We start from the raw sequence: 18,674 nt of genomic DNA, 5'->3' as shown, positions 1-18,674 counted from the left end.
TATTTGCTTGATTTGCATTTGGTCTCATCATTGTAGAGCAGACCACATTGCAAACAGTAAATGCAACGGACAATTTGCAGGAATAGAAGTAAATTGCTGTTTCACCTAAAAGGAACATTTGGGATCTTGGACCGTGAGCTGACAAGCGGTACGAGGGCAGTTGCAAATCCTGTGCGTGCATTCAAAGACACTTTAAGAAAAGGGAGGAGTACCGGGGGTGACCAGGAAATTAGGAAGTGAAACAATCCTTTAGAATGTTGAAAGGGAAGAAGATGTGGTGTTTTATGGTGGCATCACACTGGAGTTGGCAGGAATGGCAGAGAATGATCCATTGATTACAAAGGCTATTGAGGTGGAAGATGAAGGTATTGTGGTTCTGAGTGGGAGGGAAATGGTTAAGATTTAAAAAAAGCATGGAAAGTGGACAAGCTCATTCAAAGGCTCCATTAAACATGATTGGGGATGAGAAAGAAAGACACATCAGAAACACTGGTGTGGAAAGTTGCACCTTCATTTATTCTCTAACCCCCTTTTTCCTGTAGTATCAATTAAAAAACAAAATCAGGCAGAATTTACGTGGAGATTCTTCCAATCTTCCACTACAATTTTGTACCTTTGGGGAAAGATTCATGGAAACACCAGTTGTTTGTGTCATTTCTCCTATCAACTGACTTTCTGTCATTTCATTATGAATATCCAAACAGCAAACACAACGGATTTTGAACTATCGAACCATGAAAACATTAGAACTCAAAACAGGCTCTTCATCTTATCATGTCTGCAGCAGCAGAATACACTAGCTGCTCATTTTAATCCTGCTTTCCAGCACCTAGTCTCTAGCCTGGCAGGTTACAGCATTTAGTGAGTAGATCCAGATTCCATTAAAATAAGTTAAGGGTTCCCATCTCAGCCACCAAACTGAGCAGTAAACTCGCTCTGTGTGAAAAAGCTTTTCCTCATGCCCTGTTTAATCCTTCTACCAATCACTTCATATCTAAGTTACTTGGTACTTGATGTCAAATTTATCATGTGTGTATTATAAATATATTATGATCACTACCTCCAAAATGGTCACCCACTGTTACTTCATTCATCTGCCTTGCCCTCATGTTCAAAGTCTAAATTTAGAATTATGCCCTATGTCATTGGAGTTGCTATATGATGGCTAAAAAAGTTTTCTTGAATGCTGTTCAAGACATCAGCACCTTCTGTGTCTTTCACATTGTTAGCATCGTAGTGATATTTGGGCATTTGAAATGTTCAACTATTACTGCCCTATTGATTTAGCACTCAGAAATATGCCTACATATTTCAGTTCGGAGGAAGGGTCACCGGAGTTGAAACGTTAACTCTGATTTCTCTTCACAGCTGCTGACAGACCTGCTGTGTTTACCCAGCAATTTCTGCTTTTGTTTTTGATTTACAACATCCACAGATCTTTGTTCCTACATATTTGCTCCTCTAATTCTCTTCTGTTATTTTCAGGTACTTAGCAGTGGGGCTGTCCCTTGTTTTGTCTCTGAGCTCAACCCATTAAGCTTCATTTGATGCTTTATGTTGTATAACATCCCTCTTCACACCTGGTGATTGATTCCCTAACCAATAATGCAACACCCCTATGTGTTTCCCCTTCTCTATTCTGCCTGAAAATCTTTCAGTCGTAAAGTCAAACAATATAGAAACACGCCCTTCAGTCCAGCACGTCTATGCTGACCAACAAATTCCAAACTATACCACTCCCATTTACCTGCACTTGGTCCATATCCTACTATGCCCTTGCATTTTAAGTGCTCATCCAGATGTTTCTTAAATGTTCTGAGAGTACTTGCCTCACCACCCTCTCAGGCAGCACATTCCATATTTCTACCAACACCTCTGGGTGAAGCCATTTTTCCTCAGTCCCCTCTAAACCTTCTTGCCTGAAGCTTGTGCACTTTGACCTTAAACATGTCTGCAATGGGGAAAAGATTCTCACAATCTACCCTGACCATGCTTCTCATGATTTTGTATACCTCAATCAGAAACCCCTTCAGCCCACTCTGCTACAAGGAAAATAAACTCATCCTGTTCAATCTGTCCTCATAACTGAGACCTTTCATTCCAAGCAACATCTACACCATCTCCAGTGCAATCAATCATGTCCTTTTGATAGTGTGGTGACCAGAATTGCATATAGTATTTCATCTGCAACCTGACCAATGTTCTACAATGTTGTAACAAGACTTTCTTGCTCCTACATTTTATGCTCCAGCTAATGAAGGAAAGTATCCCACATGCCTTCTTCATACCATCCTGTCTACCTGTGCTGACACCTCCAGGGATCTGTGGACTCATACAACAAGGTCCCTCAGTATGCCCTAGGGAACCATTGTTCAATGTAAATATCATTTCCTGATTAAGCCTTCCAAAATGCATCACCACACACTTATCAGGATTAAATTATATTTGCCATTGCTCTACCTAATTTACCACCTGAGGAATATCAGATTATAACCTGAGATCCTCTTTCTCACCAGTAACAACATCATCAACGTTCATGTCATCCGGAAACTTACAAATTATACCTTATACATTCACATCCAAGTTGTTAATGTACATAACAAACAGCAAGGGTCCCAACACTGATCCCTGTGGTACACCACTAACTCAGGTTTCCAATCAGGAAAACAGCCCTCCACCATCTGTCTTTGCCTCCGATTTGAAAGCCAATTTTGGATCCTGTTTGCCTTGGATTCCATGGGCTCATACCTTTTGGAACAGCCTTTCAGTCAGACCTTGTCAAAAGTCCATGTAAACCACATCAACTGCACCACACTCATCAATATATTTAGTCACCTTTTCAAAGAATGCAACTAAATTAGTCAGACAGGATCTTCCTTTAACAATTCTGTGCTGACTATCCCTGAACAATCCTGATTAATCCTGTCCCTCAGAATCTTTTCCAATTATCACTGACATCCAATTAAGTGGTGTGTAATTACCTGGCCTATCCTTGTTGACTCCTTGAACAAAGGATCCACATTAGCTATCCTCCAGTCATTCTGTGACCAGCGAAGTATTAAACATTTCTCCAGGGCCCAGCTGCTTCCTCCCTTCCCTCCCTGGGATACATCTCATCAGGTCCTGCGACTTATGCCCATCTAATACCTTCTCCCTCCTTATTAATCCTTAAAATGTTCGAGAACCTCACCCTCCTAAATGAAATCCTGGGCTGCAATGTCTTTCTTCTTTGTGAATACAGGTGAGAAATATTCTTCTAAAACCTTAGGCACATCCTTTGACACAACAAGCAGATTGCCCCATTGGTTTCTATGAGGCCCACTCTTTACCTGGAAATCCTCTTACTCTTAATACACTTACAAAATGCCTCAGGGCTTTCCTTAATCTTATGTGCCAAAGATATTTCATAGCCCCTCTTTGCCCTCCTAATTTCCTTTCTAATCAGCCCCCTACACTTTCTATACATTTGAAGGGCCTCCCCTGTTTTTAATGCACTGTCCCTGACCTATGATTGCTTCTTTTCATTTAACTCTCAATATCCCTAGACATCTAGGGCTCTCTGGACTTACTGCCCTTGCCCTTCACTCGTGGAAGATCATGCTGGCCTTCAATTCTCACGTTACTACTTTATATGACCCTCATGTTCCAACTGTAGACTTATCTGCAAGTAGTTGTTTCCAGTCCATGTTTCTTGGTTCCTGTCTAATGATGTCGAAATTGGCCTTCCAACAATTTAGACATTTAATTTTTGCATATCCTTAGCCATTTCCATAATGACTTTGACGCCTGCAGCGTTATAGTCACTATCTCCAAAATTCTCACCTGCTGAAACTTCAAAAGTTGTTCAGGTACATTCCCTCAGATTAGGCCTGGCACTGCTCCATCTCCAGCCTGACTATCTATGTACTGGCACAAAAACTCACCTGGATGCACTTTAAAAATTCCAACCTATCTGATCTTTTCACACTAAGATGATCCCAGTTAATGTTAGCAAAGTTGAAATCCCAGACATCTATGCCCCTATTTCTCTCACACCTTTCTGTAGTTGGCCTATATAACTGTTCCACTATCTCCTTCCTACTGTTGGCAGGCCAATAATATAAATCAAGCCAAGTAATCACCCCTTTTTTATTACTAAGATCTACCCAGATGGCCTCATTTGAAGAGCTTTCTAGGACATCCTCCCTCATAGCTGCAGTGATGGTTTCCTTTGTTAATAATGCAATGCCCCCATTTCTCTTACAACCCACCCCTCTCCTTATCCCACCTTAAATTTCCATAACCTGAAGGTTGAGCTTCCAGTCCTGATCTTCCTTAAAACATCTCTTATTGATTGCAACAATTTCATATTCCCTTGTGCTCATCAAAGTTCTAAGTTCATTCTCCTTACCAGCCAAACTCTGTACATCAAAAGAAGCTTTCCAGACCTCCCATGCACTTTATTTTGTCCATGTCTTCTTGACCTTCTGGATTTCCTAGTATTCCTTATGTATCTGATGGACCTTGTTCCTGAGTTTATATCTACTCTGTGCTCCATCCCCCTTCCAAATTTATTTAAAACCTTCCCAGCAGCATGAACAAACCTCCCAGGAAGGATATTGGACCCATTTCAGTTCAGGTGCAACCCGTCCAGCTTGTATAAGTTCCACCTACTGCAGAAGCTGTCCCAGTGATCCAAAAATCTAAAGTCCTTCCTTTTACGTCATCTCTCTAGCCATGCATTCATCTGACCTATCTTCCATTCAAACTATGATGTGATCAGCTCTTTAACTATGCTATCCACATGGTCCTCTACCTTGAAGATGCACAATAGTAATGCTAGCCACCACTCAAGATCAGAACTTGGAACTCAAACTTGTGGAATCGGTAACTTTTCTTGCACATGTATTCTTCTGGGACATATGTTGCATCCACGACTTCAAATACACCCCGCTTGGCCAAGCAGTCCTGCTATCCTTTAACTTTAAAACCATTGATTACAATTAGAAATTAAAAAGACCTGTCAGTTCTCATCAATCAGCTTCTTCCCCTGTACCAAGTAAGAGCCAACTACAATACACTGAAAAGAGTAGAAGAAAAGAGCACTTCTTCACCCCCCTCACCAGACTCCCTTGTACTTAGCGAACTTTCACTTTATACTCTGTACAATCAAAACACTGCTTCTTGCAGATAAACTATCACTGAGAAAGACCTCTAGTTATATTTTCTGAAAACAATGGACTCAAGCTTCAAACAGCCTGATTAAATTAGCCACTAATTAACTAACCATAGCTCCTTTCAGAGCTAGTAAACTCTTGAATTAATCAGCAATACAATTTAACTTTTTAAAATTTAGTTTATTGCTAATTTAAAGGAAGAACCAGCTTAAAAAGGACTATCCCTTAAGGCTTTCACACTCTCGCAGTGCAGATTCCCTCAATCAAATGAGCGCAGGATGTTTTATTTACATATTTTAGAAAGGTTTCTGAGTTTTTATTTTTGTCCCATATCTCCCTTAATGGTTTTGTCTTCGCAATCCAAGATTACATGCTACTGGGTATCTGTGCCAGCAAGGGGTAGTGCAGAAGGGAAGGATAACCTGTTACAGCCTTTCCTTCATTGTTATTGTAGAACAGAAGAGCAGTTTAGCACAATTTAGTCAATACTATCGATATCAGTTTCTCACCATAGCTCCATGTCTTCTCTTATAGTTCAAATATTTCTGTACTTCCTCTTTAACAGTTGGAATGGTCTCTGCACCAGCCATCGCTTGCTGTAAACCATTCCTTGCTTCAAGAATCTTTTACATAAGGAAGTATTTGTCACTCACTCTCAGAGAGGTATATAAACTGATGATCCACTGCCACTAATTGCAAAGCCCAAGAGAACAATCTTTCCCTAATCATCCCATCAATTCACACATTTTATAATCCATGTTTCAGTATTCTAATCTTCTCCGTCTGAGTATTTCAAATACTGCTTGCAAGTGTGTTTACTAACCTCATATCTCCCTAGGGAACATCCTCTGTATACTCACTAAGGCTTTAGTAGCCTTTCCAAAAATGAGCACCAAAAACTCAACATAATATTCAAACTCAATAGGCCACATTTGCCATTACCTCTGACAGTCCTTAATATTGCATCAGAGGTTCAAAATTCTATTTTCAACCTTTTACAGCTTTTTCAACCATTTATGTCCTTTAGCATCTGCACTTTTAAACACCGTTCACTTGCATGTTAACAGCCATTTTATTTGTGTCTCAAATGTGTAATCTCACATTAATGCATATAAAAATGGCATCTATCACCTTTTGGCCCATTCCACTGATTCTATCCATCCACTGGGAGGTGATACAGTGGAGTTCAGTTGATCCTCTTTCTAGGTTCCTCTTTTCTAACATTGGCAAACGTAAAGCTGGCACCCCACCAAGACACTTGACTGAGACCTGTGACACTGTGGAAAAGCACGTGCAAGGGCTTATCTCACATGTATTGCTATCTCAATGTTTCAGACCAAAGGGGAAAGCCATGGACACCTGCATGGGCCCAGCTATGCTTGCCTCTTCACCAGATACATGGAAAAGTCTGTCTTCCGCAGGTACACTGGCATCATCCCCCACATTTTCCTCTGCTACATTGATGACTGTTTTGGTGCCACCTCATGCTCCCACGAGGAGGTTCAACTGTTCATCAACTTCATGAACACATTCCATCCTGACCTTAAGTTCACCTGGACCATTTCGGACACTTCCTTCCCCTTCCTGAACCTCTCCATCTCTATCTCTGGTGACTGACTCAGCATGGACATCTATTTCTAACCCACCAATTCCTACAGGTACTTGACTACATCTCCTCCCAAGCCCTCCTGTACAAATGCTATCCCTTACTCCCAATTCCTCCACCTCTGCTGTACCTGCTCCCAGGAAGAGCAATTCCATTCCAGAACATCCTAGATAGCTCCTATTTCTAGGACCGCAATTACCCTCCCACGAGATCAATAATGCCCTCCAGCACATCTCCTCCACTTCCCACACCTCCACTCTCAAACCCTACCCCTCCAACTGCAACAAGGATAGAAACCGTCTGGTCCTCTTCCACCCCCTAATCTCCAGATACAGTGCATTATCGTCCGCCATTTCTGCCACCTACAATCTAGACCCCACCACCAGAGATATATTTCCCTCCCCACCCGATCTGCATTCCGCAGAGACCATTCCCTCTGCAACTCCCTCGTTAGGTCCACATACCCCACCAACCCACCCTCCACTCCCGGCAATGTCCCTTGCCGCAGCAAGAGGTATAAAACCTGTACCCACACCTCCCTCCAAGGCCCCTTCCAATCCAGTATAGAATTTCTTGCACATCCAAACACTTCAGCTACTGTATCCGTTGCTGTCAATGTGGTCTCCTCTACATTGGGGAGGCAGGACGTCAACCCACAGAACATCTCTGGGACACATGCACCAAACAACTCCACCGCCCTGTGGCCGACCACTTCAACTCCCCCTCCCACTCCGCCAAGGACATGGGGAGACCCACGCAGACACGGGGGAGAACGTGCAAACTCCACACAGTCAGTCACCTGAGGTGGGAATTGAACCCGGGTCTCTGCTGCTGTGAGGCAGCAGTGCTAACCACTGTGCCACCATGCCGCCCACACGGTGTAGAGTTATAGGGGAATTGATCTGGGTGGGTTACTCTTCGGAGGGTCATTGTGGACTTGCTGGGCTGAAGGGTCTGTTTCCACACTGTCGAAATTCTAATTCTAATATACAGGTAAGAGGCAAACAAGAGAAATAATTTGCAAATGAAGTTTAATACCTTGACCACAATGCTGGTAACTCATCCTGCAGATCAGTATTTAGTTCCTCAAACACTTTCTGAGCTTTTTGAAACTCCTCTTCTGCCTAAAAGATATCAAAAGTATTTGTCATTTATCTTACATATGATGTTGCTTTCATTGTAAATATAACTGGATGAGGGAATCTGAAGACCTCATAAATGCTAAATTGATGACACAGAAAATCAAAAGAAGTTTTTGAAACAACTTACAATTTAAGACAACTTACTTAAAACTCAGGGAAATTATGCTCATCATTATTTTGGTTTCTTTTCCAACACAGACTAGGCCAATAGTTCCAAAGGTTAAGATGGCTGTAGGATTAGTCTGTCATTATTCTGTTTCTCTTCAGTTTAATATTCATTCAATGTTCATGTGACATTATTCTTTGTACATTTGAAGCTGGCTCATAGTGACAGCAGATTTATATTGAAAAATTAACAGCTGTGCAACCAGTTTCAAGCCTTTGTACAATACTTCAGTCAAATCTTGAACCCATGTCCCAAATGATTCTTTTTTCAGTCCGAAGTGGACATTTCTTAAGCCAACATTAAGATATATTTGTCCCTAATTTTGGGAGCTGTAACATTTGCTGCTTCTCTCTTGTATAGGTCTGGTGCAATACACATGTCAGTCTTCAAACATTTCAGCAGTTGATAGCTCAATGTCAAATATATCAACTCTCAATTTGGCATTTCAATGATAAGATGAATGATATCAAAGCAAAGTTAAAAATCACACAACACCAGGTTATAGTCCAATAGGTTTATTTGGAAGCACTAGCTTCTGGAGTTCTGTTCCTTTATCAGGTGGTTATGGAGTATACTAGTGCTCCACAACCACCTGATGAAGGAGCAGCACTCCGAAAGCTAGTACCTCCAAATAAACCTGTTAGATTATAACCTGGTGTTGTGTGATTTTTAACTTTGTACACCCCAGTCCAAATCATGGATAACAAAGCAGTAACTGAGATATATTCTGATGACATACCTTGGTAAGCTTACTATCGTCCCTTCGCTTTGAATGTTGCAAAGATTCTAAGTGATGTCGTGCACAATCATAGTCAACGAGCTTTCTGCTGCGTTTTGCAATTCGAGTCTATTTAAGATGCAGAAAGAAGTGAGAAGAGAATTACCACCTTGATGCTATTTACAGAGGATATACCTTTACATTCTAACACCATTGGCTTTTAATGTGTGCCACCCTGACATATATGTCGAACAGAGACGTTGAAAGCACTATACTGTCTCTAACTGAATACCAACACAGGTAGAAAAGGAAAATGTATATTTCTGTGCTCAAGAGATGAGCTTCCTCTTTGCTTTGTTGCTAAATGATTGAAAATAAATGGCTAGTTTTAATTAATTCCATTCCAGAGGAAAGCCTCAATTACAGACAGCTCAGAATGAGAAAGAAGGGTTCATATTGTTACAGTAGCTCTCATGGCCTCAGGATGCTCCAAAATACATTTCAGACAAAACAAAAATTTTTGAAGCCCAGTCACAGTTGTAATGTAGATGCTGCAGCAGCCAGTTTGTAATGTAGATACTAAAGGAGCTAATTTGTAATCCTACTGCAGCAGTCAGTTTGTAATGTAGATACTGTAGCAGCAAATTTGTAATCCTACTGCAGCAGCCAGTTTGTAATGTAGATACTGCAATAGCCAGTTTGTCATATAGATCCTGCAGCAGCCAGTTTGTAATGTCGATACTGCAGCAGCTAGTTTGTAATGCAGTTACTGCAACAGCTAGTTTGTAATGTAGATACTGCAGCAGCCAGTTTTTAATGTCGATACTGCAGCAGCTAGTTTGTAATTTAGATACTGCAGCAGCTAGTTTGTAATATAGATACTGCAGCATCTAATGTGTAATGGCGAACCTACAGCAGCTAGTTATAATTTAGATACTGCAGCAGCTAATTGGTAACATAGATACTGTAGCAGCCAGTTTAGAATGTACATACTGCGATAGCTAGTTTGTAAAGTAGTTACTGCAGCAGCCAGTTTGTAATGTAGAAAGTGCAGCAGCTAGCTTATAATATAGATACTGTAGCAGCTAATTTGTAATGTAGGTACTGCAGCAGCCGGTTTGTAGCATTAATACTGCAGCAGCCAGTTTGTAATGTAGTCACTGCCGCAGTCAGTTTGTAATGTAGTTACTGCAGCAGTCAGTTTGTAATGTAGATACTGCAGCAGCTAGTTTGTAATGTACATACTACATCAGTGGTTTGTAATGTAGATGCTGCAGCAGCTAGTTTGCAATGTAGATACTGTAGCAGCTAATTTGTAATGTAGATACTGCAGCATCCGGTTTGTCATGTAGATACTGCAGCAGTCAGTTTATAATGTAGACACTGCAGAAGCTAGTTTGTAATGTAGTTACTGCAGCAGCCAGTTTGTAATGTAGATACTGCAGCAGCCAGTTTGTAACATTGATACTGCAGCAGCCAGTTTGTAATGTAGTCACTGCCGCAGTCAGTTTGTAATGTAGTTACTGCAGCAGCCTGTTTGTAATATAGTTACTGCAGCAGCTAGTTTGTAATGTTGATACTGCAGCAGCCAGTTTGTAATGTAGTTACTGCAGCAGCCAGTTTGTAATGTAGTTACTGCAGCAGTCTGTTTATAATATAGTTACTGCAGCAGCTAGTTTGTAATGTTGATACTGCATCGGCTGGTTTGTAATGTAGTTACTGCAGCAGCCAGTTTGTAATGTAGTTACTGCAGCAGCCTGTTTGTAATATAGTTACTGCAGCAGCCAGTTTGTAATGTAGTCACTGCTGCAGTCAGTTTGTAATGTAGTTACTGCAGCAGCCAGTTTGTAATGTAGATACTGTAGCAGCTAGTTTGTAATGTACATACTACATCAGTGGTTTGTAATGTAGATGCTGCAGCAGCTAGTTTGCAAAGTAGATACTGCAGCATCCAGTTTGTCATGTTGATACTGCAGCAGCCAGTTTATAATGTAGACACTACAGAAGCTAGTTTGTAATATAGTTACTGCAGCAGCCAGTTTGTAATGTAGATACTGCAGCAGCCAGTTTGTAACATTGATACTGCAGCAGCCAGTTTGTAATTTAGATACTGCAGCAGCTAGTTTGTAATCTAGTTACTGCAGCAGCCAGTTTGTAATGTAGTTTGTAATGTAGTTACTGCAGCAACTAGATTATAATGTAGATACTGCAGCAGCCAATTTGTAATGTAGATGCTGCAGCAGCTAGTTTGTAATGTAGATACTGCAGCAGCTAGTTTGTAATTTAGATACTGCAGCAGCCAGTTTGTAATGTAGATACTGCAGCAGCCAGTTTGTAATGTAGATACTGCAGCAGCTAGTTTGTAATTTAGATACTGCAGCAGCCAAGTTATAATGTAGATGTTGCAGAAGCCAGTTTGTAATGTAGGTGCTGCAGCATCTAATTTGTAATATAGATACTGCAGCAGCCAGTTTGTAATGTAGATACTTTAGCAGCTAGTTTGCAATGTAGATACTGCAGCAGCTAATTGGAAATGTAGATACTGAAGCAACCGGTTTGTAACGTTGATTCTGCAGCAGCCAGTTTATAATGTAGATACTACAGCAGCTAGTTTGTAGTGTTGATACTACAGCAGTGGTTTGTAATGTAGATGCTGCAGCAGCCAGTTTGCAATGTAGATACTGCAGCAGCCGATTTGTAATGTTAATACTGCAGCAGCCAGTTTATAATGTAGATGCTGCAGCAGCTAGTTTGCAATGTAGATACTGCAGCAGCCAGTTTGTAATGTAGTTTGTAATGTAGATACTACAGCAGCTAGCTTGTAACATAGATACTGTAGCAGCCAATTTGTAATGTAGACACTGCAGTAGCAGGTTTGTTATGTAGATACTGCAATAGCCAGTTTGTCATATAGATCCTGCAGCAGCTAGTTTGTAATGTAGGTGCTACAGCAGTTAATTTGTAATATAGTTACTGCAACAGCCAGTTTGTAATGTAGGTACTGCAGCAGCTAGTTTGTAATGTAGATACTGCAGCAGCCAGTTTGTAATGTTGATACTACAGCAGCTAGCTTGTAATGTAGTTTGTAATGTAGATACTGCAGCAGCTAGTTTGTAATGTAGATACTGTAGCAACCAAATTGTAATGTAGATGCTGCAGCAGCCGGTTTGTAATGTAGATACTGCAGTAGCCGGTTTGTTATGTAGATACTGCAATAGCCAGTTTGTTATATAGATCCTGCAGCATCCAGTTTGTAATGTAGGTGCTACAGCAGCTAGTTTGTAATGTAGTTACTGCAGCAGCCAGTTTGTAATGTAGATACTGCAGCAGCTAGTTTGTAATGTAGTTACTGCAGCAGCCAGTTTGTAATGTAGATACTGCAACAGCTAGTTTGTAATGTAAATCCTGCAGCAGTCAGCTTGTAATGTAGATATGTAGCAGCTAGTTTGTAATTTAGATACTGCAGCAGCCAATTTGTAATATAGATGCTGCAGTAGCCACTTTGTAATGTAGGTGCTGCAGCATCTAATTTGTAATGTAGATACTGCAGCGGCTAGTTTGTAATGTAGTTAGTGCAGCAGCCAGTTTGTAATGTAGATACTGCAGAAGCCGGTTTGTAATGTAGATATTCCAGCAGCCGGTTTGTAATATTGATACTGCAGTAGCTGGTTTGTAATGTAGTTACTGCAGCAGCCAGTTTGTAATATTGATACTGCAGCAGCCAGTTTATCATGTAGATACTGCAGCAGCCAGTTTGTAATGTAGATACTACAGCAGTGGTTTGTAATGTAGTTACTGCAGCAGCCAGTTTATAATGTAGATACTGCAGCAGCCAGTTTATAATGCAGTTACTGCAGCAGCTAGTTTGTGATGCAGTTACTGCAGCAGCTAGTTTGTAATGTAGTTACTGCAGCAGCCAGTTTATAATGTAGATACTGCAGCAGCCAGTTTGTAATGTATTTGCTGCAGCAGCTAGTTTGTAATGTAGATACTGCAGCAGCTAGTTTGTAATGTATTTACTGCAGCAGCTAGTTTGTAATGTAGATACTGCAGCAGCTAGTTTGCAATGTAGATGCTGCAGCAGCTAGTTTCTATTGTTGATACTGCTGCAGCTAGTTTGGAATGTAGATACTGCAGCAGCCAGTTTGTAATGTAATTATTGCAGCAGCCAGTTTGTAATGTCATTACTGCAGCAGCTAGCTTGTAATATAGGTACTGTAGCAGCCAATTTGTAATGTAGATACTGCAGTCGCCGGTTTGTAATGTAGATACTACAGCAGTGGTTTGTAATGTAGATGCTAGTTTGTAATGTAGATACTGCAGCAGCCGGTCTGTAATGTTGATACTGCAGCAGCCAGTTTATAATGTAGATACTGCAGCAGCTAGTTTGTAATGTAGTTACTGCAGCAGGTAATTTGTAATGTAGATACTGCAGCAGCCGGTTTGTAATGTAGATACTACAGCAGCTAGTTTGCAATGTAGATACTGCAGCAGCCAGTTTGTAATGTAGATGCTGCAGCAGCTAATTTGTAATGTAGATACTGCAGCAGCCAGTTTGTAATGTAGATGCTGCAGCAGCTAGTTTGCAATGTAGATACTGCAGCAGCTAGTTTGCAATGTAGATATTGCAGTAGCCAGTTTGGAATGTAGATACTGCAGCAGGCAGTTTGTAACATTGATATTGCAGCAGCCAGTTTGTAATGTAGATGCTGCAGCAGCTAATTTGTAATGTAGATACTGCAGCAGCCAGTTTGTAATGTAGATGCTGCAGCAGCTAGTTTGCAATGTAGATACTGCAGCAGCCGGTTTGTAATGTAGATGCTGCAGCAGCTAGTTTGTAATGTAGATACTGCAGCAGCCAGTTTGTAATGTAGATGCTGGAGCAACCAGTTTGTAATGTAGATGCTGCAGCAGCTAGTTTGCAATGTAGATACTGCAGCAACCAGTTTGTAATGTAGATGCTGCAGCAGCTAGTTTGCAATGTAGATACTGTAGCAGCCAGATTGTAATGTAGATGCTGCAGCAGCTAGTTTGCGATGTAGATACTGTAGCAGCCAGTTTGTAATGTAGATCTGCAGCAGCTAGTTTGTGCACAGCAAGATTTTACATGCAGTCGGCAGCATTTTGTTGCTAACAGTGTGGTCCTGTTGTAGGAGCTGAGAGTGGAAGGTCACCTTGCTTGGCCTGACAGTGTGACTCAGCGAGTAGGTTCCCCACAGCAGTCAGTTAGGAGACAATGGCCTTGTTGCTGTGCAATTAAGGACAGAAGCCCACTCATAAGAGCTCCTGACCCAATTGGAAGGAAGGTTCAGCAGCCCCTTTGGCTCATAACGAGCTGAGCTGGAGCTATAGCCTCAGGGTAACAATTCCTAAATGGCCAGATACCTTTGAAGAGGCACAGGTCAGGCTGGGAACAGTAGCAGTCAGTGGGCATTGAAGAGCAGTGACAGCCATGAGCATACCATTTCTAGAGAAGCTCCACCCTTTGCGGTGATGGACGGCCCTGAAAGGATGACCTCTGACTAGCATCCCTTGAGAGGCTGCAGTTTTCACCCAGACACCTCCCTATGCAGCAGCAATTGATCCTAAATGGTCACTTAAGATGCTTGTCTGACCACCCAGTGGGCAGCTGAGCTGCTAACTTTTCAGCTGCTGACAAATTGGCATTGCGACAGGATGGCATCAAGGCTCCTCCTCTGGCAATCACCAACATCACCACTTTAGCAGCCATCTTTCTTTCACCCTTTCACCAAATTGTCCAGGAGATCTAGCACTGCATTGTGATCATGACCAGATGATGTGTTATTTAGTGCTGCTTATGAAGAGAGAAATATTAGTTGGAACCCAAAAGAACCACTGGCTGATTTTAGCTGGAAACTTAAAAAGCTCTGAATGATGTTTCTGTGAGACTAGGGAGAATCACATTTGAGACCAAGAAAGGCCTTTTTCAACATTGGGAGCAGCAAGTCACGTTAGTAAGTAGGTTGCTATTTTAGCACGGGCCAGATAGAAATCAGAATACAAGAATTCCTGTCAGAACAGTCAAACTGACAGCTTTCCATTTGCTCCTCTGCCCCTCCATCTTGGACACAACCACCCTCTTCCACAGATATCTGCAGCCAGTGATGTGCTAGCCTCTCCACATCATCATGGTACACCTACAATCCACTAACAGTAAATCTCTGAGGTTGTAATACTGCACTTTGGAGCACAATGGCATGTTTCATTGCAATGCTGCTGCAGGGACACCACCAACTCACTCATTGATTCGGCCAGCCTGCATTCACTTAGCGCCTACTTGGGTGATCGCAGCATGTCTGCCTTGTCTTGCCTTGCATTCTTGTGCTTTGGTACCTCCAGCACATTTGGCTTGCTGCTTGATGCAGACACAAATCCAGACAGTTTGTCCTGCTTGTCAGCAGTCATCCGTCAAGGGATTGAGTATATTGCTGCATGGCACAGTGCTACATCAACCTCACACAGTATGCATATGTGAGGTGCCAGTGCAGCAAGTACACTGAAAGTACTTCAACCAAAGGTGGAGGGTTGCTTTTCAGACTGGAGACCTGTATGCCACAAGGATCGGTGCTGGGTCCACTATTTTTCATCATTTATATAAATTATTTGCATGTGAACATAGGAGATATAGTTAGTAAGTTTGCAGATGACACAAAATTAGAGGTGTAGTGGACAGTGAAGAAGGTTACCTTGGAGTATAAAAGGATCTTGATCAGATGGGCCAATGGGCTGAGGAATGGCAGGTGGAGTTTCATTTAGATAAATGCAAGGTGCTGCATTTTGGAAAAGCAAATCAGAGAAGGACTTATACACTTAATGGTAAGGTCCTAGGGAGTGATGCTGAACAAAGACACCTTGGAGTGCAGGTTCATAATTCCTTGAAAATGGAGTCACAGGTAGATAGGATAGTAAAGAAAGCATTTGGTATACTTTCCTTTATTGGTCAGAGCATTGAGTACAGAAGTTGGGAGGTCATGTTGTGGCTGTACAGGACATTGGCTAGGCCACTTTTTGAATATTGCATGCAATTCTGGTCTCCTTCCTATTGGAAAGATGTTGTGAAACTTGAAAGGGTTCAGAAAAGAGTTACAACGATGCTACCAGGGTTGCAGGAATTGAGCTATAAGGAGAGACTGAATAGGATGGGGCTGTTTTCCCTGGAGCATTGGAGGCTGAGGGCTGACCTTATAGAGGTTTATAAAATTATGAGGGGCATGGATAGGATAAATAGACAAAGTCTTTTCCCTGGGGTGGGGAAGTCTAGAACCAGAGGGCATAGGTTTAGGGTGAGAGGGGCAAGATGTAAAAGAGACCTAAGGGGCAACGTTTTCACACAAAGGGTGGCGTATGTATGGAATGATCTGCCAGAGGAAATGGTGGAGGCTGGTACAATTACAACATTTAAAAGGCCATAAATAGGAAGGGTTTAGAGGGATATGGGCCAAGTGCTGGCATTGGGACGAGATTAGGTTGGGATATCTGGTTGGCATGGTTGTGTCGGACCAAAGAGTCTGTTTTTCTGCTGTACATCTTTATGTTTCTATGACTCTAAATGAGCATGTTGCAGAGCTGAAGAGGATTAATCCTCAGCTGAGTCAAGAAGAGCTGCACTCAGTCAAGGGAAGCTTCTGCTTACAACCCACGAGATTGGGCATGATCATGTTTGAGGTGGTGGCAGTCCAGGGAATTGGTCAATATTGGGCCTTTTTGGAATTTGTGTCCAGTGGCCGACAGGGCTGGGGGAGGGTGACAAGGAAATCTGTGTCATCGTACGGGTAGAATGGCGTCAGGGCTCAATATGGAGTAAACAAATATGTTGAAGATGAGAACTGAGTATAAATGGGGGATGCAGTGGAAATGGCAGTGATAGGTAGTGACCACCGGTGTGCCTTGATGGGCGCTTCTTGTGGATATAATAGTGGGTATTGTCAGACTCTCTACTGGGGCCATTTTAGATGGATAGCAGGTTGGAAGCATATCAATGGGTTGCAGCACTTATGGAGTGTAGAGATGTACAGCACAGAAACAGACACTGCAGTCCAACTTATCCATGCCGGACAGGTATCCAAAATTAATCTAGTCCCATTTGCCAGTATGTGGCCCATATCCCTCTAAACTATTCATCTATCCATCCAAATGCCTCAAGGCAACAGTTTTCATTAGGAATGAGCAAAATTCCTGGCTTAGCCATTGATATCCATATCCCATGAAAGAATACATGTTTAACAAAGGCACAAGAGTTAAAAAAATCTCAAACTGTGTTGGGCAGGTAGGGCGTGGGGGGTGGAGGTGGAGGGTGGTAGGTGGAAGATTTGGTCATCTTGCTCCTTACTTTTTCATTTCTGATCCTAGTTATAACCTTTATTATTTCTGTCAGAACTCTTTGGTGCAGCATTCCAAACCCAATCCTCTTCCACTCTGCATTCTCTTCTGTGCTACAGTGGGGTAGATTTTCACATTGAAAGCTGAAAAATGTGTTGTTGGAAAAGCGCAGCAGGTCAGGCAGCATCCAAGGAGCAGGAGAATCGACGTTTCGGGCATGAGCCCTTCTTCAGGAATAGGGCTTATGGCCGAAACGCTGATCCTCCTGCTCCTTGGATGCTGCCTGATCTGCTGCGCTTTTCCAGCTACACATTTTTCAGCTCTGATCTCCAGCATCTGCAGTCCTCACTTTCTCTTAGATTTTCACATTCACTGCCCAGGGGGTGATATTCTGACAGGGATCACAATGCACTTTAAATGGCTTGCCTGACTTACATTCTCTGGCATTTTAAGGTCTGTGACATTGGAGAGGGGTAAGCATCAACTTAACAAGGTCGTCAACAGAGCTAAAGGCTCTGGCAGTTCATATGAGGTCAAAAGACAGTGTGAGTTTATTGGATATAGCAGCAATGTCAGGCACAACATGGAGGCCTGTTTGATATTGAAGCCCAAGAACATATAATTATAGCCTTCACAGGGTAGCCCAGAGCTGATCTGAGTGGTTGAAACAACAGGACAAAGAAGTCTTTTTCCTGCATTTATCCTGTCGGATGCATTGTTAAAATGTTAGCACACACCGTATGAACAGTTGAACTGTGATACTAAGCCAATGATGGACAAAGTGAGATTCAGTTGCCAAAATGAATGAATTTTCAATCCTGATGGAGGTATGTGTTGGGTAGGAGCTGACTGACTGAATATTGAATGCCAAGCCAGTTGTGAATCATGTGGAGAAGTTGTTTATTTGTTTCTAGTGAAACCTAATGGTATGAGGGAACTTCGAATGCAATATTCTGAGAGTCTGGTATATGGACAGATAGCCTGGGGCATCAATGGCTTGGATTTCATTTTTTTGGAACCCTGAGGAGCACGACTCTTTCATGGGAATGTAGTTTAGATTTACTCAATAGCTTAATCTAGCGAAATTTTCAAAACCAAAGCTGTAGTGATTGTGACAAGGTCAGCCAGCTGGACATCATAGAATATGAGTTCCCTAATTGGGGCTGTTAATCTGATCCAATCAGGGAGCCCTCGGTGACAGATAACAACAGGAGTAACAAAATTCCTGTTGACTCTCAGAGCTCTGAGAGAGCTCGATCGTATCAAGGACTCACCACATGTAAATAAAGGGAGGCTTGGTGATGGGATACTGGCCTTTGTAGAGTTATTTCAAAAACCCTCAGTGCTAAATTGGGGAGTTGGGAGGGAAGGGAATATTGCTCTATTTTAACAGCTCTGCTCCCAATGAAAGTTAAAATCACCAATAATTTCTTTGTGAAAAAGGTTATGAAACAAGATAGGACTAAATTTGCAGGAAACAAGTACATATTATACAAATTAAATATACACTGTCTATGGATGTCAATTTAATGTTGTTAACTGTATT

The 18,674-nt window shown here is 41.9% G+C and overlaps 1 protein-coding gene across 5 annotated transcripts in view; it reads right to left on the bottom strand.

Moving 5' to 3' along the window:
- The window catches only part of amph (amphiphysin), a 222,572-nt gene that overhangs the window by 100,034 nt on the left and 103,864 nt on the right, over positions 1-18,674 (bottom strand). For all 5 annotated transcript variants that reach the window (XM_072571182.1, XM_072571180.1, XM_072571181.1 and 2 more), the window contains exons 6-7: positions 8,810-8,917; positions 7,801-7,886 (exon numbers count right to left, since the gene is read on the bottom strand). In XM_072571182.1, coding sequence (XP_072427283.1) covers positions 7,801-7,886; positions 8,810-8,917 — 194 coding nt within the window. The remainder of the gene's footprint in view (positions 1-7,800; positions 7,887-8,809; positions 8,918-18,674) is intronic.

This window comes from Chiloscyllium punctatum, chromosome 5 (genome assembly GCF_047496795.1).
Source record: "Chiloscyllium punctatum isolate Juve2018m chromosome 5, sChiPun1.3, whole genome shotgun sequence".
In the NCBI taxonomy this organism is placed as follows: Eukaryota; Metazoa; Chordata; class Chondrichthyes; order Orectolobiformes; family Hemiscylliidae; genus Chiloscyllium; species Chiloscyllium punctatum.
Note: the sequence above shows the minus strand (reverse complement) of the source record. Positions and strands in the feature narration are given on the sequence as shown.